The sequence below is a fragment of the Enhydra lutris genome, unplaced genomic scaffold, assembly GCF_002288905.1.
Source record: "Enhydra lutris kenyoni isolate GAN:26980312 unplaced genomic scaffold, ASM228890v2 scaffoldscaffold80, whole genome shotgun sequence".
NCBI classification, from domain to species: domain Eukaryota; kingdom Metazoa; phylum Chordata; class Mammalia; order Carnivora; family Mustelidae; genus Enhydra; species Enhydra lutris.
Window position 1 is genome coordinate 581161 of NW_019154164.1, and position 25556 is coordinate 606716.

Here is a 25556-nt window from a genome sequence, read left to right on the forward strand (position 1 = left end):
AAAAAAAAAAAAAAAAAAAAAAAAAAAAAAAAAAAGAAAATAATTTACATGGAAGCATGATTTTGACATTTGAAGTTTCATACTTTCCTAGTAATTTGCATCTTAAAAATTATGACATATGGTGGAGTGTCAATATAACATGACTCAGCATGGTGATAGATGTTTGGTAGCAGGTTTTGGTAGAAGGACCGAGTTGTGCCCCATGAAAAAGAAAATGATCATATCTAATACCACCTTATGAAGCCTGTAACTGTCTGCACATACCATTTTTATGAGTGGAATGTGTATGGTTAGAATTCAGTTTACCTTGTGAAATATAGTACCTTTAAAATAGCATAATATTGTGTTTTTCTTATAACAGAAGCAATGCTTGCTTATTGTAAAAAACTTGGAAAATAAAAGCATACAGAAGAAAATACAAAATACTCCTCATCCCACCAACCTTGAATAGATATTAACATTTTGGTGTATTTCCTTCATTATCCTACACTCATCACCTTTATGTGTGTTAAAAGTTAAAAGTTAAAAAAAAAAAATAAGTCTTGACTTCAGGGTCGTGAGGTCAAGCCCTGTGGTGGACTCTGTGCTGGTCATGGAACCTACTTTAAAAAAAAAAAAAAAAAAAAAAGTCCTAGTTTTTATCCTGTAGGCTTTTTTTTTTTTTTTTTGTTTTTTTTTTTTTTTTTTTAAAGATTTTATTTATTCATTTGACAGAGAGAGAGATCACAAGTAGGCAGGGAGGCAGGCAGAGAGAGAGGAGGAAGCAGGTCCTCCGCGGAGCAGAGAGCCCGATGCGGGGCTCGATCCCAGGACCCTGGGATCATGACCCGAGCCGAAGGCAGAGGCTTTAACCCACTGAGCCACCCAGGCGCCCCTCCTGTGGGCATTCTTATATTCATTTTAAGGAATCAGATCTATAATAGTGTTTTTAAAGGCGGCAAGATACTCCATTTTAAGGATATACTATATTTTATCTAGCCTTTACCTATTGTTGGGCATTTAAGTTGTTTCTAATTTTCTACTGTCTTAGATAATCCTTAAAAGTACATAATTTCTTATGTTTATTTGGTTTCAAAAATTGCTAGAGATTGATTTATTGGATCAGTGTGTATGAACATTTTTCAGGAGCTTGATTCATGTCGTCAAATTGCTTTCTAGACGGGTTACCTCATTTTGAAATCCCATCAGTGGTGTGTGGAAGTGTCTTGCCAACAGCGAACAATACCTTTAAAAACCTTTAAATTTGATGAGCGAGTTATGATATCTTATTCTTTGCATTTCTTTTGATTGACGATGAGGTTGAGCATATTTTCGTGTTCATCTTGGTCTGGTAATTTTCATTTTTGAATCTGTTTATGTCGTTGATGCAAGGTTTTACCTACGAGCTGTTGCTATCATTTTGCTTTTTGACAGACTGTAGTTTTCTTTTATGTCTCTAAATTTAGAAATCTTTTCATTTGCGAATTATTCCCTTATTGAAGGCCTTGAAAGTCCTTCCCCATTTTAATATTAAGTGGATATTCACAAAATGTTTTTCTGTTTTTTTATGGTTCATTTTTGTTTATCATTTTCTTCCATCTGGAATTTATTTTAGTAAAAGTTATGTGATGAGGCTATACCATTTGTCTTTTGAAAATAAAAGTTTTCCAGGAACCATTTAATAAATAATACTGCATGAATTCATAATGCCAAATTTACAGTGTAATAAGTCTTATTACAAGGGTTGTAGTGTCATTTTTAAGCATTACTTTGATGTTCGAATGTCATTGCACAGTTAATTGTCATTATTTCTTGGCGAAACTAAAACACTTAGCAGAATTTCCTACCCATAACTGCATAGAGCAGCCCCCTCCTTTTTTTTTTTTTTTTTTTTTTTAAATAAAGTCCTATCCTTCCACGTGGCTTAATAGTTGTATGACTCACAGTTCTTTTCTCACTGAGCATGCATGTAATCTGCCCTCTGGTTAGCAGCTGTGGTTTCTTTCTCTTTGCAGCATCTGTTTTTGTTTGCACCCTTGCTTCTCAAAGTGCCTGTGCTCAAAAAGAGCTTTTCAGTATTGGTTGCTGTAGGCTAGTGAGGTCTGCTTGTTATTGTTTCTCATAATAGTTGGCTTTAACGCATTTTCCTTCATTTTTTTTTTCCAATATCTACTGACCCTTTTTCTCTCTCCACTGTACTTATGGTTAATGTTTTAACTCACTACAGAGTAGCTCAGAAATTCTGTTACCCATAGGTCTTACTCATGCAACAGGGCTTCAGAGTTATAGATGGACTTTCCATTATCTTGTCCTGAATGACACAGCACAACACCCTTCCAGGGAATACTGAATCAAGAAATCACCTGTCTTTGCGAGGGCATCTGTTCAAAGCAGATGCCAGATCCCTAGGGTTGTCATTTCCCATCAGGCTCCAACATCAGAGTCTCTAATACTTCAAAGACACTCTCCATTCTTGCATCGACAGACAGCTGTGGTGCCTCCTGTTTTCTTGTTGCTTTTGTTTCTAGTCCTGACATTTCTTTTAGATGGAAAAATAGATAAGGAAGCATTAATATTTGAGAGCATATTAATGATATTTTACATACTGTAAATGTTTACATTTGAGTAATATCAATTACTAAAGAGAACAGAAAATTTAATTCTTAAAAATTTTTATATGAGGAGGGGCACCTGGGTGGTTCAGTGGGTTGAAGCCTCTGCCTTCGGCTCAGGTCGTGATCCCAGGGTCCTGGGATCGAGCCCCACATCCAGCTCCCTGCTGAGTAGGGAGTCTGCCTCCCTCTCTCTCTCTGCCTGCCTCTGCCTACGTGTGTTCTTTGTCAAATAAATAAATAAAATCTTAAAAAAAATTTTTTTTTAATATGAGGAAATACGCTTTTGAGTTGGTTGATTTTATCCACTCTCTAAAGACGTAATTCTGGTATATATTTTCCTTGTTGTAAGAACGGAATATATAATCAACTTCTCTCATTTTATTTTATGCATTTGTGAAAAAAATATATATAGTTATGTGCAAGTTGATAATTTCCCCCCTCATTTCTGTTGCTTACTTCTAGGGATTTTAGGTTGTTATAGAATATTTACTCATTTCTAATAGCTCTGAGATAGGGAGGAATAGTAATTGATTCTGGCAGTGTTTCATAGGTAGTAATCAGTAGAATCAGAATACAGTTCAGATCCAGTTTACTGCTCATCTGTTAAAGAAGTTACCCTTCCTTTTTCATTCCATCAGTCTTTGTGTGAACCTCATGATGTACCCCAAGGATGATGCAGTATTGGTTCCACCACAACAGCTTTGTGAAAATTTAAATTTTACTAGAACTAAGTGGGGGTGATTCTTTTTGCATAGTTTCTTTCACTGAATGTTATTATCTAAGCAGATTGTATTTGGTGCTAGAGTGAAACAGTAATTGGGATTGCTTAGGTTTGGTGTCTGAGTGGGCTTTTTACCTACCTTAACAACTGCTAGGGCTTAATAGAATTTTGTTTGGCTAAATGAGTCCAGTCAGAATGCTGCCCAGGAAATAAGGAGAATGGGGCCTGGAAGGCAAAGATCAGGATTTGCCTGCCTCTATGACGGACAGTAAGTATAGGACTACAGAGAATGTGACCATTAAGGTAACTATTTTACCTTGTATATTCTCTGTAGTGAGGCTGCAACTTCCAATCCCACTTGATAAGGAATGTACATGGTACTATTGGGAGATAATTTTCCATGGGCTTCATGTTTCTGCATATCTTGCAAATGAGGCACTAATTGCTCTTTGCTCAGGACTGACTTTTGGAAGAATGAGAGTTTCTCTCTGCAAAGCAAAGGACAGTCATGATTACTGTCTGGTAAACTAAAGATAATGTCTCCCTTTGAACAAAGTGTGTGCTGGCTTATTGTCTATTATAAACATTTGGGTTCCCCTAGCTTAGAGTTTGTCTCCTATTATGTGTTCTAGTATGTGGGTCAGCATTCATCTATACCCATCTATGTTACCCCTGTGGGATTTGGAAGGCAAGGAGAACTGATAAAAATTTGCTGCTTATGCCACTTGCTATGCTATGAGTAATGAAGTCCTTTGTCTCAAACATAGGAATCTCATGCCTTCTGCCAGCACCTATACAACCGTCTTAGGCTAACTTGTTGGCTTACAAGTAGGGTAAAGTCTCAGATATTTCAGAGTTTTTGGCAGGTACTCAGGACAGTGGTTTTGCCTGTAAGATGTTACTTCTTTTCTGGAGAAACTTGTTTAATGTTCTTTAATCCTTGTTTATTGAATTGGTTAAAAATTCTGAAAAATTAATAAGCGTCTACTCTTTAAGGAGCTAAGAACAGTTCTGAATTGGTAAATTACAAACAGCTGAGAGCTTTAAGTGGTGTTCATTATTTTTTAATTAAAAATTGTACTTGAAGTCAAGTTTGTGTTCTTTCTGTTGCAAGAAGCAACCTAAGATACGAATGTGGCAAGGAGACTAAGAATCTCTCTGACCCTGCATTGTGATTCTAGTGGAACAGAATATTTGAAATTTGGGACACGAAATCACAAAAGTATGTTGGAGGAGTGGAAAAGCACACATAGAACATGGGCTTTGAAGTAACACCTCAGTTTGGAACCCTGGTGTTGTCAGTTAATACTAGTTTTTAGCACTGGGCATTCAATCTGTCTTTGATTCATATATATAATGTGGAATAATAGCTACCTCATAAGGGTGTTAAGAGGATTAGACATAATTATGCAAAGCCTGTAGCATTGTGATCTTGGATATGTGGTGTGTGTTGGGGGGACAGAGAGAGACAGAAATAGAAATAGTCACCCCAGTTCCACTTAAGTTATTGTTGTGAATTTAGAGTTCTCATTTCAAATTATTTCTCCACTTAACTGGCATGTTTCTTTTAAAAAAATTTTTTTTATTACGTAAGCTCTACTCCCAGTGTGGAGTTTGAACTCACAACTCTGAGATGAAGAGTCGTATGCTCTACTGACTGAATCAGCCAAGTTCCTGCCCCTCATGTTTCCTTAAGCAAAAAAAAAATTTTTAAAAAGATTTTATTTACTCATTTGAGAGAGAGAGAGAGCGCGAGTGAGCACATAAGCAGCGGGAGAGGCAGAGGCAAGGAGAAGCAGAGTCCCTGCTGAGCTGGGAGCCCAATGTTGGGCTTGATCCCTGGACTCCAGGATCATGACCTGAGTTGAAGGCAGACACCTAACCATCTGAGTGACCCAGATGCCCCAAGCAGAAAATTCTATGACAATATCTCTATTACTGATGAGAATGTGTTCCAGCAACACACTTCCATTAGTAGAAATTTTTCCAGAAGTAGAAATGTGTCAGATTTTCAAACATTTTCTACAGTTTTTTTTTTTGATAAGAGGGACTATAGCAATCTATATCATTAAATATCACCTAAAGAAGACTCACGCATTTTTAAGTTACAACAATTTGTGACAAAAACTGTACATTCTTTTGTACATGGAATAAAATAAAAGTATAATTAGTATAATTAATATAGTGTAATAGTATAATTTCTGAAAGTCATTTTCTATACCTACCTTGGCTGAAATGCTAGCCTGTGGGCCAAGAATTGCACTGGGTGGCATATGGACCCGTCTGTGGCTGCTGTGGCTGCAGGTTGGGAGGCAGCAAACAGATTTCCATTCCATCTGACTCCTCTCCTTCCTTTCCCTAGCTTCGTTTGACATCTGATGCTCAAGAGTGATACAGAATGTAATTTAGATGAGATTATTTAAAATGATCTCTTAACATCTTTAAAAGCCTCCTAGCAGTTTCACAAGGAGAGTTTTGAAGGAAGGCAGGAACGGCACAGCATTCTGTCTGCTGTTGAGCTGTTGCCAATACTGCTTGATATGATTTATAATTGAACCAGGACAAAAGAAAAATGATTCAATGGTTATAAAGGTGCTTATCGACAAGGATACTAATTAATTGAGATATAAACTTACTACTTAAGAGAAAAAAATACACAGCTATTTAATTTAAAAAACTTTGCAGACATTCTCTTATTGATTCTGATAAATTGATTTTATGAGAAGTGTGTTAGTTTCCTAGGAAACTAGTAGGAGTAGGAGTTTCCTAGTTTCCTAGGAAACTAGTAGGAGTACTAGTAGGAAATTACCACAAACTTGGTGGTTTAAAATAACAGAAGTTTAGGGATGCCTGGGTGGCTCAGTTGGTTAAGCATCTACCTTTGGCTCAGATCATGATCCCAGGGCCCTGGAATCAAGTCCTGCATTGGGCTCCTTGCTCAGCGGGGAGCCTGCTTCTCCCTCTGCCTGCTGCTTCCCCTTCTTATGCTCTCTCCCCCTCTCTCTGACAAATAAATAAATAAAAATCTTTAAAAAATTAAAATAAAACAACAGAGGTTTACTTATTATTCTTTTTACAGTTCTGGAGACCAGAATATGAAATGAGTCTTACAGGGTTAAAATCAAGTTTTGGCAGTGCTGTTTGCCCTCCAGAGGCTCCACGGGAGAATTCTTTCCTTGCCTCTTGCAGCATTTGGCAACTGATGGCATTCTTGGCTGCATCACATTCCAGTGTCTCCTCCAACTTCACCATGGCTTTCTCCTCAGCGTGTCTGTCTAGTCTCCCTCTGCCCTCCTCTTGTCAGGATTTGTGTGATAGCAGTTAGGACCCACTTGGGTCATTCAGGATAATCTCAACGTAAGATTCTGAATTATATCTGCACAATTTTACCGTATAAGCCAGTATTCACAGGAATTAGGACCTGATATCTTTGAGGGCCACCATTCAACTCACTTCAGGAAAATAAGAAACACATTTTCGTTATCTCTTTGTGTGTGTGTGGGAAAGGTGAAACGTCTTTATAATGGTCTTTTCCCAAGTCCTGCTTGTCTCCAAAGAAGGCAGGCATTAAGGCTGTTGTGAAATGAGTGTTTCCATAAAGAATAAATTAAGTTTGTTTTTTCATCTTTAGATGGCACCGTATTATATACAATACCAATTTTGCATGTTTTCTTGAGTATAATATGTTACTAGTCCTATAATTCAGTTGCCCTAGTGTACCTGTTAATTAAATGATTTTTTATGTAAAAATTCCTTTTTGGTTTAATTGTACATCACAAGATAAAAAAATTTAAAAGTTTAAATTTTATCTGTTATATCTATATAGACGTTAATTTTCACTTTTTTGAAGGAAAATATGAGATGCTGTTAGTGTGAGATATTTAAAGAAATTAAGATACAGAATGTTTTGTATTATTCCCTATCTTTCTTTCCGTGTTTGTATTTTTCTTTTGGCACTGTTATTCTGTTTACCTAGTTCTTAGAAAGGATGTTTATACAGATTTAAAATCTGAAAAATCCTAGAACAAGATTTCCTTAATTAAGGGCTTTATAATAGCTTGAGTTTTAATTTTGAGTTTATTATGCTTTATTTGATTTCACCCAGTTAAGTTAGAATAATAATTAATTGTAATTTTAAGTGGTGTTTACTAAGTAAATATATTAGCTCATCCAGAGAATAGTTTATATTGCAAATTTAATTAGATTCCCTAAGGGAATTCATAATATTACTTGGTAATTTAACTAAATAATCTTTTTTTTTAGAGGGGAAAGAACATAAAGCCTCACACAATATGTAAATTATTAAAATAATGTTCATAGTATTTAAATTATTTTATTAAAATCACTGTTACTGATATTTTGTCTTTTTTATATTGTCAAATAAATTGTACACTCATTTTATTTCTGTTTGGGGCTACAGTTATGCATCACACCAACAATTAGTTTGTCTGCTGATAAAACAAATCAAGAATAGGATTATGATTGGGGTGTCTGAGTGGCTCAGTTGGTCGAGTGTGTCTGCCTTCTGTTCAGGTCATGATCCAGGAATCCTGGGATAGAGTCCTGCATCGGACTCCCTGCTTGGCAGGGAGTCTGCTTCTCCCTCTGCCTACCGCTCTCCTCTCCGTGCTTGTGCTCTCTCTCTCTCTCTCTCATTCGATCTCAAATAAATAAATAAAATCTTTAAAAAAAAATAGGATTATGACTGCTTTTATCTTATAGCTGAACAAATAGTACTTTTGATTTTTTTCCCGTCAATGCTTTAAACACTCTTTATATGGTTGTTGTGCTTTCTTTTGACCATTATATTCAGTCTTCTCTGCTTGCTTTTTTCCCCTCGACTCAGCTTGTAGATACTGGCTGTCCCGATGGCTCATTCTTGAACTCTTTCCAACTCAGTACTATGATGTTAGGTGATGTCTTCCATTTCTGTGATTTTATAGTACTAACCATATTCCCAGAACTTTAAATTTTATATATTCATCCCAGACCTCATGTCAGAGATCTATAATCATCTAACACCTCGATTGACTCTTTTTCAGATATCTCACATTATACAAATAGATGATTGAATCTTTGATTCTAACTTCTGCTTCAAAAAACAAAATGAAACTCTCACCAGCACAGCAACAAAAACAAAAATCTTGTTCAACCCCCATCTCTTTTATTAAATAACCTCTTATTTATCCCACATAGACAGTCACTTGCCCAATGTCTAAGTACTAATACAAAAATATATTTCAAAATTTATCTAATTTTCTTAGACTCATTCTTGTGATCTTAATTTTAACCATAATCTATCTCTAGGACCACTTTATTATTTATGGGTCTATAATGCTAGCTATTATACAGAATAATGAACTGGGCATAATTTTGATTTTAGGATTTCAGATTAATTGTAAACAGTAATTTTTTAACTCCTAGGATTCTGAAGTTACAAGAGTAAGAGGTAAAACCCTACATGTAAAAGAAACATCCTAAACTTAAAAAAATGATGATTTAATTTTTCCTCCTCAGTAGAACTGCCTGATGCTTGGTGTCCAGAGGAGTTAAGCCAGGATATTGAGAAACTTCTGTTTCAAGTTCAGATTTTGGTTTCTAGTAATTCTGTCTGTCCTTTTATTTAGTCATTTAGAATCTTATGGTGGTAGGAAGACAAATCCAAATTAATTCTCAAATAATCATAACTAATGTTTTTTTGCCTATTATAAAATTTTATATTAGGTGAGTGTGTGTTTGCACTCACATAAACATATATTAATACCTTTATATTAGTATTATAAATAGGGAATTTACTATATTGCTAAGTAAATAGGCTCATCCCTTAGGGTAAGGAAGTTAGAAATTGGTAGGAGGCTGTTCTTATGAGGGCAGAACACAAGTTGAATGATGTATGGTGGGTTAATGTACACCATAGATGTTCTTCCTGACAGAGGTAAATAATATTCTTATTTTTTAACCAAATAGTATAATGAATTAATGTAAGCAAAATATATATCTATGATGAGGTAGCAGTGGTTCTCAACAGGTTGTAGGGGCATTTGAACCCCAGGGGACATTTTTCGGCTGTCATGATTAGAGGGTTTTAATGGCATCTGGTGGGTAAGTGCTGGGGATGCTGCTAAATATCCTACAATACCCAGGATAGTGCTACACAACAAATTGTCATGGAGCCTAAAATGGCAATAGTGCTTCAGTTAAGAAACTCTTTTAGGATATTTTTTTTCAACCTGCCACATACTTGTTGTCTTAAGTATTTTTCACAATTTCATTTAACTAACCTTTAAAATAGGTGTAAATAGTTATAATAATTCCAGGATTTTATTTTTGAGAAAACTGAAATGATTGGAAGTATATTTGTGTGTACTTGGAATAGTAAGGAATCGAGAATGAATACCAGGTTTCTGGCTTGCACAATTGAACAGGAGGATGTTGGTGACATTATCTGAGATAAGAGAAACAGATGTGTGGAAGAGGATTTTCAGTTCAGATTTTGCAGAATTTGTACAGACTTTGTACAATTTGAGGTGTCTGAGAGATATCAAGAGAAATTGTGAAGATCAGAACATGGGTGTTCAGACATAGCTTTAATTTGAAATCTGTTGATATATAAATATAATTTGACCCTGGGATTGGATGAAATCACCCAGTAAAGTGTACATCTTAAGAAGGAAAGGGTACCTTGTCACAGCTCTTAGGAGCATCGACATTCACAATGCAGGGGAAAATCCAGCAAGAGACTAAGAAGTAGCCAGAGAGATAATAAGTGATGCAGGAAGTGTAGTCTCCCAAGCCAAGAGAAAGGAAATTCTTCTAGTTAGATGAGTCGTTATTTATACAGAGGCTGTTGTGACCTAGGTGGGCAGGAAGTGATTAGAAACCCAGTTACAGTGGGTTGAGAAATCCATGGTAAGTAAGAAATTTAGTTGTGTTGTAGGTTTATGTAAGTTTGGCTGTGAAGGAGGAAGAGGTAGAGGCGGACGTGGATCTGGGGAGGACTTTTTGTGTTTTTGAAAAGATCAGAGAGAATTCCTCATTGGTATTTTTTTTTTAATTAAAACTTTTTTTTTTTTAAGATTTTTATTTATTTATTTGACAGACAGATCACAAGTAGGCAGAGAGGCAGGCAGAGAGAAAGAGGAGGAAGCAGGCTCCCCACTGAGCAGAGAGCCCGATGCGGGGCTCGATCCCAGGACCCTGGGATCATGACCTGAGCCGAAGGCAGAGGCTTTAACCCACTGAGCCACCCAGGTGCCCCTCCTCATTGGTATTTTAAAAGATAAATTCTAAAGATATAAAAGCATATGAAGTACAATTTGTTAATAAACAAGCTTTTAATGAGGATATATATATTTAAGATTTTGTTTATTTATTTGAGAGTGTGAGCGAGAGGGAGCACAAGCTGGGGAAGGGACAGAGGGAGGAGGAGGAGCAGACTCCCCACTGAACAGGGAGCCTGATATGGGACTCTATCCCAGGATCCTAGGTTTATGACCTGAGCGGAAGGCAGGTGCTTAACTGACTAAACCATGCAGGTGCCCTAAATGAGTATATTTCTGTATGACTTTTTTTGCCTTCATGGTCATGGTGGATGATATTTTATAGTATGTATTTGCAAAAGATTTTATTTATTAGAGAAATAGAGAAAGAGAGAGAGCAGGGGAGGAGCAGAAAGAGAAGGATAAGCTGACTCTGGCTTGATCTCAGGACCCTAAGATCACGACCTGAGCTGAAATCAAGAGTTGGACGCTTAACTGACTGGGCCACCCAGGTGCCCCAATATTTTATAATACTTTATGTATGTATGTATGTACGTATGTAAACTCTATGACCAATGTGGGGCTTGAACTCAACAATACTGAGATCAAGAATCACACGCTCTACCAGCTGAGCCTGCCAGGTGCCTCATATTTTATTATATTTTAAATAGTTGCTTAGATGTTAAGTGATTCAGCAAGTATGAAAATAGTTCTGTTAATTATAATAGATACTGTATATTTTTGGCACTCAAATATTACTTTTCTTTTTCAGATCTTTCAAGAAATCGCTTTACAGAAATTCCTTCCGATGTCTGGTTATTTGCACCTCTTGAGACATTAAATTTATATCATAATTGCATCAAAACCATTCCTGAAGCCATTAAAAACCTGCAGATGTTAACATACCTTAACATTAGGTAAGGAAACATTTTTTGGGGTAGATTTTGTTTTTTATTACAGTTCTAATCCTTTTTAGTAACAAAGGAATGTGTTTGGTTTGGCTGTGTAACCTATATTTATCTCAACAGTACTTTATTTGTATTTGTTATACCTTCACATTACTTTATAGGTGTTTGGTCTTGTTCTTGAGAGCAGTGCTTCTCATCCCAGCCTTTAATCAGCCCAGGAGTCACGTGGGGATTAAAACATCTGATTGCATAGCTCTGCAGTGGGGCCTGCATTTCTAACAAGCCCCCTGGTAATGCCAGGCTTTATTTAGATCAGAAATATTTTACTGAAATCATAGCACTACGATGCAGATTTATTTATATGCATTTTCAGTTAAAGTGAAACATTATAAAGAAACAGTTCTTTTTTTTTTTTTTAATATTTTATTTATTTATTTGACAGAGAGAGATCACAAGTAGGCAGAGAGGCAGACAGAGAGAGAGAGAGGAGAAAGCAGGCTCCCCGCCAAGCAGAGAGCCCGATGCGGGACTCGATCCCAGGACCCTGAGATCATGACCCGAGCCGAAGGCAGAGGCTTATTAACCCACTGAGCCACCCAGGCGCCCCGAAACAGTTCTTGAGCTATAGTGTTCACTCTTGTGAGTTCTCCTTGCTACTTTAAGGATGGATAGGTTGGGTTGGGAGTGTTGGAATTTTAGGAAGTAGATGAAGGTGTTAATACTTAATAGATGCTTACTATGTGCCAGACAATGTTACAAATACCTTACCCATATTACCTCATCTCCTCTTCACAACAGCATTTTGAAAGAGGTACTATTTATTTATTTATTTATTTATTTTTTAAGATTTTACTTATTTGAGGGGAGCCTGGGTGGCTCAGTTGTTAAGCTTCTGCCTTCGGCTCAGGTCATGATCCCAGGGTCTTGTGATGGAGCGCCTCTCCCAGTGGGGAACCTGCTGCTTCTCCCTTTCCCTCTGCCTGCCGCTACTCCTTCTTATGCACTCTGCACTCTCTCTCTCTTTCTCTTTGTCAAATAAGTAAAGTCTTTTCTTTTTTTTAAAGGACCACTTTCTTGTTTTTTTGTTTTGTTTTGTTTTTCTTTAATTGTAAGTGTTAATTTCTTCCCTCTCCTTAACAAAGTTACAATGTCTGAATTCCCATACAGGAAGGTGGTAAATATAATTAATGTATATAAATAATAATGGTCCTTTCTCACTGTGATACATTAATCCTTCTATTTGTCTCCCCCAGTGGTGTCACCTGGCAGTACATACTCTTTTTTAACTGAATCTTTATACCTTAAAATGTGTGAATTCCTTTCATAGATATTAGTCATTTGGGTTGCTCTTTTCTTTAATTCTCTAATCTGCTTGGCCTGGCTTGGGAGAGGTTTTGAGGCAAGTGAGGTACTTTTAATTTTTGTCTTTATTTTTGTTTCACTTTGTTCTCTTATGGAAAAAAGTGATTTGTCAAAAATTGAATTATATTTCTATACTAATAGAAATGTATGGTTATCTTAAAATAGTTCTACTAAAACTTTCTCTGATTCCTGTTTTGATCTTTATTTATGTATTTTTAAAAAGATTTTACATATTTATTTTTATGAGAGAGAGAGAGCACGTACGTGAGAGCAGGGGGGTGGGGTAGAGGGAGAAGCAGACTTTCCCCTGAGCAGGGAGTCCAATGCTAGATTTGAACGCAGGACCCTGGGATCATGACTTGAGCAGAAGGCAGATGCTTAACCTACTGAGCCACCAGGCGCCCCATTTTGATCTTTAAAAGTTGTCTCCTGATATTTGTTTATAGTCACAAACGTTTTTGAACAAACTTTATTGAAATAACATTAGTCTTCATTTCGACTTCCTTTGTCTCTAAAACATGGCAAAAAAGTGAAAATTGATGACTTATTAGCTGTGTATAAAGAAATTCAATTCTGGAGAAAGCTGACTGCTAACTCAATGAACCTGCTTCTTAAAGTAAGAAAATAGGCCAATTTTTTAAAAAGTAAACTCTAGGCCCAACCTGGTGCTTGAACTCATGACCCCGCAGATGAAAGGTCACACGTTCTACCGACTAAGCCAGCCGTGTGCCCCCCAAAATAGGCCAATTTTTAATCTTTTTTTGGTCTGAAGGAGGTTAGAATGAATTTGTATGTGTCATTACTTTTCCCACTTTGTTTTTTATTTTGTTTTTTATTTTGGTGAAAATATCCTGAGAAACTTCTAAGATGGTTTTTCAGCTCTTTCTGTCTGTATAATACTCCCTTGTGTGCTCTACATTGGCTACTTTCCCAAGGATCCTGTTTGATCCTGAAAGTGTCAAGAGTTGTAACAAGCACCTGACATTCTAGCAGCCTGGCCATGATTGTGGTTTAGGGCCATTGTCTTTTTTTTTTTTTTTTTTAAAGCCTGTGCCTTGTGATTAAAGCCAGTCTAGTGTTTCTGAATGTCCTCAGGTCTTGATGTTCTTCTTTGGGGTAACACTAGGGGTTTTTTTGCTGTGTATATTACACAAAATACTGGGTACAGGTCTATAAATGCCACTTTGAGGGGCACCTGGGCAGCTCAGTTGGTTAACCGTCTGCCTTCGGCTCAGGTCATGATCCCAGGGTCCTGGGATCAAGCCCCACATCAGGTTCCCTGCTCAGCAAGAAGCCTGATTCTCTCTCTCCCTTTGCCTGTCGCTCCCCTTGCTTGTGCTCTCTCTGTCAAATAAATAAAATCTTTCTTTCTTTTTTTTTAAAGATTTTATTTATTTATTTGACAGAGATCACAAGTAGGCAGAGAGGCAGGCAGAGAGATAGGGGGAAGCAGGCTCCCCACTGAGCAGAGAGCCCAATGCAGGGCTTGATCCCAGGACCCTGAGATCATGACCTGAGCCGAAGGCAGAGGCTTAATCCACTGAGCCACCCAGGCACCCCAAATAAAATCCTAAAAAAAAATACCACTTTGAAAAGCAGGAAAAATAACTTATTTTTATGAATACTTGATAGTATGTAAATGTAATGGTATACTTTATATTTTTTGATGGGGCGATTATCTTAGTCTGTTTGGGCTGCTATGACAGAATACCATGTATTGGGTGCCTTGCTCCCGAGCAATCTACACATTTAATGCAATCCCTATCAAAATACTCCCAGCATTTTTCACAGAGCTAGACCAAACAATCCTAAAATTTGTTCAGGACTACAAAAAATTCTTTTTTTTTTTTTTTTAAAGATTTTATTTATTTATTTGACAGAGATCACAAGCAGGCAGAGAGACAGGCAGAGAGAGAGGAGGAAGCAGGCTCCCTGCCGAGCAGAGAGCCTGATGTGGGGCTCGATCCCAGAACCCTGGGATCATGACCTGAGCCGAAGGCAGAGGCTTTAACCCACTGAGCCACCCAGGCACCCCAGGACTACAAAAAATTCTAAATAGCCAAAGCAATCCTGAAAAAGAAAAACAAAGCTAGAGGCATCATGATTCTAGACTTTAAGCTCTATTACAAAGCTTCAGTCATCAAGACAGCATGGTATTGGCAGAAACACACATAGATCAATGGAACAATAGAAAACCCAGAAATGGACCCACAGTTGTATGTTGAACTAATCTTCAACAAAGTGGGAAAGAACATCCAATGGAAAACAGTCTCTTCAACAAATAGTGTTGGGAAAACTGGACAGCAACATGCAGAATGAAACTGGGCCACTTTCTTACACCATACTCAAAAATAAATTCAAAATGGATGAAAGACATAAGATAGGAAACTACCAAAATCCTAGAGGAGAACACAGGCAGAAACCTCTTTGACCTTAGCCATTGCAACTTCTTACCATGTATTGGGTGCCTTATAAACAACAGAAGCTTATTTTTCACGTTTCTGGAAGCTGAATATTATGAATATATCCAAGATCAAGTCACCAGCAGATTCAGTGTCTCATTGAGGACCTGCTTCCTGGTTCACAGGCAGCCATCTCCTAGCTGTCCTCACTTGGTAGAGGGAGCAAGGGAGCTCTCTGAGGTATTTTTACACTTGATCTTAGCCAAAGGGCCAAGAAGCGATCTCTGAGGTATTTTTTACAAGGGCACTAAACCTGTTCATGAAGGCTCCACCATTATGACCTAATCAACCCCCAAAGGCCCCACTTACAAATATCATTACATTGGGATTAGGTTTCAACATTATAAATTTGTGGGGGACACAAACATTGAGTCTACAGCAGGGGTCATTTGGTCACTCTGTATTGGTGTATAAATTTGACCCACAGTAGATTGAGGGTAAGGACCTCAGAGCCATATTGCCCAGATTAGAATCCTGGCTCTCTTATTTACAAGCTGTGTGACTTTGACAGTTTGCTTAATCTCTCTCTCTTTTTTTTTTTCCATTTTATTTTTTTAATTTATTTTATTTTATTTTTATTTATTAACATATAATGTATTATTAGGCCCAGGGATACAGGTCTGTGAATCGCCAGGTTTACACACGTCACAGCACTCACCATAGCACATACCCTCCCCAATGTCCATAACCCAACCACCCTCTCCTTACCCCCCTGCCCCCGGCAACCCTCAGTGCTTAATCTCTTTTTGACTGATTCTTCCTCTGTAAAATGGGCATCGTGATATGCTCTGTTTTCCTAAAGTTGGTTGTTGTGACATTAGTGGAGTTAATTCATGTGAGGTGCTCTGAACATGGCTTGACACATAGTAAACAATACATGTTAGTTGTTTTTATATTTAAGTGTATCCATAGAGATAGGAATGTTTTATCAACTTGGAACTGAGGTAAAGGTGTTAGTGGGCTGTTCTACTATAAACCCATAAGAGAAGAGAGTGGGGGCACCTGGGAGGTTCAGTGGTTGGCGTCTGCCTTCGGCTCTGGTCATGATCCCAGGGTCCTGGGATCTAGGCCCACATCAGGCTCCCTGCTCGGCGGGAAGTCTGTTTCTCCCTCTCCCACTCCCCCTGCTTGTGTTCCCTCTCTGTGTCTCTCTCTCTGTCAAATAAATAAATAAATAATCTTAAAAAAATAAAAGAAAAAGGAAAGGGAGTGGATTAGGGTTTCATATGTCTTTGAAGATGTAGTTCTATTAAATTCTTTCATAGATTTGAACTTAGTGCATGCAAACTTATCCTTAGAACCTTTTCTTTGTTAGAGGCATGGAGGTATTGAATGCAGTGAAATGATACCAGAGAACAAGGTTCTGACATTTTCTAACTCAGAAGAATGATTTTGCATTTTGAGAACTGATGGTATGTAAGACAGTATCATAGGTAACAACATAAGCTTTGCAAACTTTTGTGACTGGGCAAGTCCCTTAGCTAGTTTTACCCTTTGTTTTCTTATGTGTATAATAGAGATAATAGTACTGCCTGTCTTATGGGGTTACTGAGTATTAAATGAGATAGTGCATTTAAGGATTTTAGTGTGATACAGAGTAAGTGCTCATTAAATGATAGTCATTATCTGGTGAAAGCTTTTTCTCTTTTGAGGTGATTTGTTCACCTCAACATAATGTGAGAGATTTCAGACATATCCCATAATGAGACTTTCTTATTCTTTTCAGTCGAAATCTTTTATCAACATTGCCAAAATACCTATTTGATCTTCCCCTTAAAGTTTTGGTCATCAGTAATAATAAACTGGTATCCATTCCAGAAGAAATTGGCAAGTTAAAAGACTTAATGGAATTGGTGAGTAAAATAATTGCATTGATTGTATATCTATAACACATGCCTTTATATTTTGGAAGATTGCTCTTTGGAATTTCAGTGTAATTTTTCTTTTAAAGAATAACTTTGTATACACTTATGTTCACCTTAGTAAAATTTTGAGATGCCATTGCTTATGTCTGATTTTAGCTCACAGCCACAATAAAAGCCTGGTTATTTTTAGTCCCAGTGAGTCGAAAGGTTTGCTTGTAAGTGTTAAGAAATGCTTTTCAAACCAATAAGCATTTGTCTATTCATTTTGGGGATCATAAAGATCTTAGACCAGGAAAAGATATCTTTTTTTAAAGGTTTTACAGGGCTACTATGAAATCCTTAGAGAAGGGATAAAGGAAGAAAGTACAATGCCTGCAAACAATAGAATGAACAAAATAACTCTTCCTCTTCTATATTCTCATGTGATTTTGTAACACTTTGGGAACCAAGATAAATGAAGAGAGGCCATTATATACAATTAATTGTAGAAATATAGGAATAATTTAATTACCTTGAACAGAACATTTAAGGTATTAAAGGATATTGAACTTTGAGAGAAACATATCCTCAAAGCATTGACCTTTTCTCATCTTTCTGTTACTTCTGTAGGGGGATGAGGGCAGGTCACCCCAAGATGGGCTACTTTGGCGTGATTATTTTGAGTTGAAAGCAATTAAACCAACAGATTTAGGAAAAGCTCTTTACCCACCCCCAGTGGCGCACAACTGCCTAAATTTACATTGTAAATGAGAGCCTGTACTAGGAAAGGCCCTGTTAACGGAGATTCCTCTTTACCTATTTAAATTTACCTAAATTATTTGAATAACTGAGCACTGGCTTATTTTCCAAACATCACCTCTTTCCTTCCTGCTAATAATGGTCTTCCTTCCCTTTGTTTTCCCAGATTCCTACCCATCTCCTTAGCTCAGGATGTCACATAAGCCCCTTGTTGCCTGTCTTTGGAATTTCATGTTCGTATGGATTCTCCGTACTCCGTACTTTGTATGGATTCTCTGTTTAAAAATTTCTGGTTCCTGCTCACATATCTCTTGAGTAAAAGCCTCAGTTATACCCCTCCCACCCGCTTAGCTTAGTCCACCCCCCCCCTCCCCGACTTCCTTCTGGTTACACTGGATTTCTTGCTGTTCTTTAGTACATATCTGGCATATTTTGCCTAAGAGTCCTTTAATATTTATTGTTCCTTATATTCCTTTCTTATATATTGGCATGGCTCATACTCTTAGCTCTGACAATACTGCTCAAATAACAGCTTCTTCATGAGACAATCTGAATTGCTAATATCCCTTCCCATTACTGTTTGCTCTGCCATTTTCCTTTACCCTTTTTTTTTTCCACAGCCTTTATCAACTGTCATATTATATAATCTACTCTCCTTGCTAGAATGTAATAAGCTCCATAAAGAGCTATGAGGGCAGGAATTTTTGTTGGCTTTACTTCAAATTGTGCCCCTAGCATCTACAACTGGGCCTAGCAAATAGTTGGTATTGGATAAATGTTTGTCATTGAATGAAGATGCCTTAGATATAGTTTGAAAGAAGTATGTAGGATACATTTTTTCTAATCATCTTAGCTCTATTGGGTTTTTCCTTACACGGCTTTAATATTCTTCTGAATTTACCCTCCTGCCTTTTTTATTTTTGATAGAACTGAGTATATGTGCCACTCTTCTCCCTCCAAGCTAATATCATTTCCAGTGAAAGTTGGAAATTCGGGGCAGTTGCAGTAGCATGTGAATTTCATTTGCAGTGTGTCTGGAGTGACTGCTGTGTGAGATCTTTTTGCAGATTTTTCTTAAAGAGGAGGAAGAGAGCACAGTTAAGCTGTCTTTTAATATGGAAAAGTGATATCCTTTATCTTTAAATCAGGATTTGCCTTTTAATTTAACGTTGAGACACTTCCGATTCAGATCTCCTAGAAAGTCTTTGGGTTATGATGTGGGCCAAAGAATTTTGAGCTTGTAACCCCTCATATTTTGAATCCTTTTGAGAAATAGGTTCAAATTAATTCTGACCATAGTTTTTGGATCTCCAGCTCATGTCTGTAAATCCTTGACTCTCAGCTTTTGCCTAACAGATTAACTCAAAACTACTGTAATTGACAGATTATCACAGTGATTGGTAGTCGTTTTTGATTTTACCTCTGAATGAAGAGCACTTGGATGATCCTTATAGTTCTAGTTTTGATTGGCAAGAGTGGCCTTTAGTTGAGATTTTCAAAAGGCTGAATTATGTAGTACTAAGTTCTAATTTCACAGTATTGCACAGAAAAATTTGATAACTGTGCTAAATTGACTTCATGATGTAATATAAATAGAAATCTGCCAGATAATCCATTTTTAGAGAAACAACATTTCAGGTAACTTTTGCTAGCTCCATTAGCCATGTGCTTTACTTTTAAAATGAAAATAGGTATTTCTCAGTTAGTTTGTTATAATTTTATTTTTTTATTTTCCTTAGGATATCAGCTGCAATGAGATTCAGGTCCTTCCCCAACAAATGGGGAAATTACATTCACTTAGAGAGCTAAATATAAGAAGAAATAATCTTCATGTGTTGCCAGATGGTAAGATGCTCATTATTTTTACTGAAATGAATAAGAGAGTAACTGTGTCAAATTTAATTTAATTATCTTTCATTTCTGAACAGAATTAGGAGATCTTCCCTTAGTCAAGCTGGATTTCTCTTGTAATAAAGTGACCGAAATCCCAGTTTGTTATAGGAAGCTGCATCATTTACAAGTAATGATTTTGGATAACAATCCATTGCAAGTTCCACCAGCGCAGGTTTGTAAGAAAAAAAATACTTGTTTCTTCTCTTTTTATTCATAATTATGCATCAAATTGATAAATCAAAAAACATCAGAATTAGAAGTCAGTTTATTGTTGAGGCTTTATTATCTAAGGGAACTTTTCTGAGAAGTGACTCTTGCACTTTGGTAGGAGTTTTAGCCTAGCTTCTAGAGAAGAGGGTTTTGAAAACCCAGATCTGGGACGCCTGGGTGGTTCAGTGGTTTAAAGCCTCTGGGATCGAGCCCTGCATTGGGCTTTCTGTTCAGCAGGGAGCCTGCTTCCTCCTCTCTCTCTGCCTCCCTCTCTGCCTACTTGTGATCTCTGTCAAATAAATAAATAAAATCTTAAAAAAAAAAAAAGTTAAAAAAAAAAAAAGAAAGAAAACCCAGATGCATAGTTCTGTCAGTGTTCTTTTAAAAACAGACTGTGTAGTCTCTCTACCTCTGCCCAACTCAGGTATATGTCTATTTGACTTTTGTTGTACAATTGATTGTAACACATACTTAGCATTCATAGATGGAATCCTAACAGAAAGAAGATATGAGTGGAAAAGTATTAATTCAGCCTTTGAGTTGGAGGATTAAATCCACGTGAAGTCTACTGAAATGATAGTAGAAGAATATACTAAGCTACAAACCCATAAGGCCAAGGAATGAGAGAGAAGAGGGCTGCAGGGGAGAGATGGCAACAGAATTTTGGAAAATGGAAGACAGATGAAATAGCAGAAATTAGGGTCTTACACTCCCACAAGAGAATCTGGCCACGGAAGCACATGACAGTGAAATGCCAACCCCTTCTCTACTTCCAAGCTATGTTCCCTCAGTCAGGGTTTGCATCCAGAAGAAGGGTTGCCTTTTTCTTTCTACAAAGGTACATTCCACTCATTCCAAAGGAGTTGCTTTTTCTAATTCAAATAAAGGCTGGCTGGGGTGCTGGTAGTAGCTGGCTGAGCAGGACAAGGAAAACTGAAGCTTGGATCTGCTATGGGAGAAGGCAAGAAGAAGAAGTTTGATTTACTTGTTAAACCTGGGAATGGCTTGCATGTTGGAGGAAAACATATAACTGAATAGAAAGAAGAAAGACTGAAAATATGAAGGTCTGTAGAATGTCTAAGGCAGTGCTATCCAGCAGAACTTCCTGAATTATAGGAATGTTCTATAATTTGTGCTGTCTGATACCATTGGTTCTTGCCACATGTGGCTTTTGAGTTCTTGAAATATGGCTTATGCGACTAAGGAACCAAAATTTAAATGTAATCTTATTTTGATTAATTTAAAATTAAGTAGCTTTGTGGCGCCTGAGTGGCTCAGTGGGTTAAGCCTCTGCCTTCGGTTCAGGTCATGATCTCAGGGTCCTAGGATTGAGCACTGCATCGGGCTCTCTGCTCAGCAGGGATCCTGTTTCCCCCTCTCACTCTGCCTGCCTCTCTGCCTACTTGTGATCTCTCTCTGTCAAATAAATAAAATCTTTAAAAAATAAAATAAAATAAAATTAAGTAGGTTCACATGACTAGTGGCTACCATATTGGACACGACAAGTCTAAGATTTACACCCTCAGATTGTTGCCCTTAGCTCTGCAGTGACGCAACTAGCCCTCACTTGCCTTAGCAGAAGCCTGGGTTTATTTGGTAGTAGAATAGTCAGGTAGAGTCTCTCAGATTCTCTCCCTTGGCTCAGCAGCCAAAGGACTATTGTTTCTTGCCTCAGCAGATTATTTTATTGGTCATAATATGGTAAATACTACATTTTGATTTAATGAGAAACTGTGACATAGTTAAAATAATAGCAAAGATACATCTACTGCTTACTGTGTTTCAGGCGCCATTGAAATGCTTTACATGCATTAATTTAATTCTTACAGTAACCCTATAAAAGATACTATCATTATTCCTCATTTTATTTATTTATTTATTTATTAAAAAAGATTTTATTTATTTGTTTGGCAGAGATCACAAGTAGGCAGAGAGGCAGGCAGAGAGAGAGAGAGAGAGAGAGAGAGAAGGAAGCAGGCTCCCCGCTGAGCAGAGCACCTGATGCGGGGCTCGATCCCAGGACCCTGAGATCATGACCTGAGCCAAAGGCAGAGGCTTAACCCACTGAGCCACCCAGGCGCCCCATTCCTCATTTTATATATGAGGAAACAGGCATCAAAGTTAAGGGACTTATTTAGTGCCACATAGCTAGCATGTGGTACGGCTGGTTTCAAACCAAGGCAGTCTGATTCAAGTCCACGCTCTAACAACTATGCTATGCTTCTGAAGGAGGAAGCAAGTTGATAGGGATTGAAGATGGGATGATGGTATGGTGTTGATGATACATGATTAGTGGTGGTAGTGGTAATGTAAGAAATCTAAGTCTTCATTTTCCTTAGACCTTAATAAATAAGATCCATAACTAAATTAAACAGTAGAACCATGTTACTGGTACATATAAAGGTAACAGGAAACCAACTAAAAGTTGATGTGTGCGGACTAGGTCTTGGAGATTGAAAGGGTTGGATTAATTTTTTGTTACCAATTTTAGAATTCTCTTTGAGTTTAAAACTGTGTACATGAATTACTACAATAAGAAATTTATGAAAGGGGGCACTTGAGTGGCTCAGTCGGTTAAGAATGTGACTTCAGTTCAGGTCATATCTCAGGGTCCTGAGATTGAGCCGTGCATAGGGTTCCCAGCTCAGTTAGGAGTCTGCTTGTCCCTCTCCCCCTCCCCCTGCTTTTGCGTGTGCCCGCGCGCACACACTCTCTCTCTCTCTCTCAAATAAATTTTTAAAAAATTTACAAAAGAAAAGAATTCACCAGTATTTAATTTGACAATGAATGATGATTATTTTTTGGTTTATACAGATAATGGGATATATTTTAATTCATAATATATTTATATTCTAATAGCTCAGAAGCTTTTCCTTTTAAATGAAATTTTTCAGTGGTCAGGTCAGATTTGGTATCTATTAGAATTATCTAAGAAACATTCTTCCTTTATACCAGGAATGATAATTACCTTTAAATTTACTTTTCTTAAGACTGTTTTGTTTCTTACTGTTTTCTTTTTTTTTTTAAAGATTTTTTTTTTTATTTGACAGAGAGATGTAGCGAGAGAGGGAACACAAGCAGGGGGAGTGGGAGAAGGAGAAGCAGGCCTCCCGCTGAGCAGGGAGCCCAATGCGGGGCTCCATCCCAGGACCCTGGGATCATGACCCAAGCCGGAGGCAGACATCTAATGACTGAGCCACCCAGGCGCCCCTCTTACTGTTTTCTTTGTTGATTATTTTTGCATATATTTGTAGGTTATGTAGGCCCATAAAACTAAACATTTTTGATTATAGTTTTCTTTTTTTTTAAAGATTTTATTTATTTGAAAGAGGGAGAGTTAGAGAGGGAGCACAAGCATGGGAAGTGAGAGAGGGAGAAACAGGCTTCCTGAGTGGGGAGCCTGATGTGGGGCTTGATCCTAGGGCCCTAGTATCATGACCAGAGCCAAAGGCAGATGCTTAACAGCTGAGTCACCCAGGTGCCCCATCTTCCAGTGTTTAGACCAAACAGCTTAGTGGTTCTGAAAGATTACTTTTTTTTTTAAAGTTTTTTTTTTTTTTTTAATTTACTTGAGAGAGAGCACGAGAGAGAGCAAGGGCAGGAGGAGGGGCAGAGGGAGATAGAGAAGCAGACTTCCCACTGAGCAGGGAGCCTGAGGATGCCAAAGATGCCAAGGATCCCCGGCTCTAGGCTCTATCCACGACCCGATGATCCAGGACCCCGGCGTCACAGCACCAGCTGAAGGCAGATGCTCAACTGACTGAGCCACCCCGGTCCCCCTGATAAGACTACTTTAAGGAATTACATGGGTTATTTTTTTTTTTCTTGTTCTTATCAGTGCAATGAATATATTTCTTCTCACTTTTTTCTAATAAAAGCTACTTTTATGAGTTATAGATTTTATATTATTTGGTGGTTTGTATATTGTACTTTTAACAAGAGAACTTTAGTGATACACAGAAAAATTAGCTTATTTCTGGTAAGAATAGAAACAGTGAAAGAATTTTAGTTGGTATCATTGTCAAATGTTTTCATTAAGTGTCAGCCGTAGAAATTATTCAAATATGTGAAGTGTCTATTATGATTGTGATGTCTCAGCATAATTTCAGGTTATTAAAATATATAAATAAGTTGGTAGGTAAAACTTATATTTGGACCTATGTAATTAAATCTACTTTCTCAATTATTTATTGACAGATATGTTTAAAGGGTAAAGTTCACATATTTAAATACTTAAATATCCAAGCATGTTGCAGAATGGATAAGAAACCAGATTCTCTGGACCTTCCATCATTAAGTAAAAGAATGCCCTCCCAGCCTCTCACAGACAGGTAATGTAATATTCTTACAATCCCTTTTCATGGTTAGTGTCTTCTCTGTATGTAAAAGATATTTATTAACCTTGAGTGCACCGAATATATTTAGGTTCATTGGCCCAGTGTTAAAATCAATAATTGACTGATGTGAAATCTCACCATCATAGAATGAACCTCTGTGATAATAGAATAAATTTGGGATTTTCTCAAAATATTAATTAGTACTAATATTTTAGTAGTAAAATGTAAATGTTTGACATTATAGTACAGAGACACTAATTTTTCAGGACTCGACAACTGTTAATTTACTACTATTATCACTTTATTGTACCAACCAGTATTGTAATAACTAGCAGAATTTGACTTTGAACTGCAGTTAGTGGAAGTGCAAGACATTTTGGGATACCTTTTTTCTTCGTATTCTTTATTCTCTATGTCTAGATCAAAGGTGATTTATCATTGATATTCTGTATGATATGAAAATTTCCTCCTGAGATTTTGAAATGGTTTATTTGATTATCTGTTTTTAATTATCTTTTGGGGATGTAGGTTGGTCTGAAAGATTTCGTGGAAACGTAATTCTGTCCATTAGTATGGAAAATAATTTGGAATGAAGTGAGACTACAGAAAGGAAGACTGTACTCTTCCCTAAAATGTTTAAAGACTTGTTATTTTATTTGTGCCAAAATTTAGACTAATTAGAATGGCAGTATTTTAAGTACTGTTCTTGATTTCCCAAATAGGACATTTTCTTGAATGTTTCTGTTGCCTAAGTAGAATTAAGTATCTTAACATTATATTTAATTCCTAAAGATTAATTTGTTTAATATTATGAATATAATAGAGCAAACAATTCTACAAAAACTAGACTTTTTTCATAGTCTAATCTATTAGTTTGCTTTATATTTATTTAAAGATGAATTTACTTTAGTAAAGGCATTCATTGTACTAGTCATTTATTTATTTTACAAATAACAGTTGGGGAAAAAAAAAAACAGTATCAGACGATTGCCTACTGGTAGGTTCAGGGTATGTTTTGTTAAATGATATACACCTTGATGTTGGCCCTCACGGAGTCCACAGTATAGTGGAGGAGTCAGTCAGCAAAGCAAATAAATCAAATAGTCATACACACTTAAATTTCAAATTGTGTCAAGTGCTGTGAAGGAAAGGAACACATTTCAGGAGGGTGGTCAGGGAATGTCGCTTTGGGAAGGTGAGGTTAAAA

At 37.1% G+C, this 25556-nt stretch overlaps 1 protein-coding gene across 2 annotated transcripts in view; it reads left to right on the top strand.

The window, feature by feature from the left end:
• Positions 1-25556, top strand: part of LOC111160974 (leucine rich repeats and calponin homology domain containing 2) — a 99553-nt gene that overhangs the window by 21067 nt on the left and 52930 nt on the right. For both annotated transcript variants that reach the window (XM_022524387.1, XM_022524388.1), the window contains exons 2-6: positions 11347-11491; positions 17033-17159; positions 19649-19754; positions 19838-19974; positions 24210-24343. In XM_022524387.1, coding sequence (XP_022380095.1) covers positions 11347-11491; positions 17033-17159; positions 19649-19754; positions 19838-19974; positions 24210-24343 — 649 coding nt within the window. The remainder of the gene's footprint in view (positions 1-11346; positions 11492-17032; positions 17160-19648; positions 19755-19837; positions 19975-24209; positions 24344-25556) is intronic.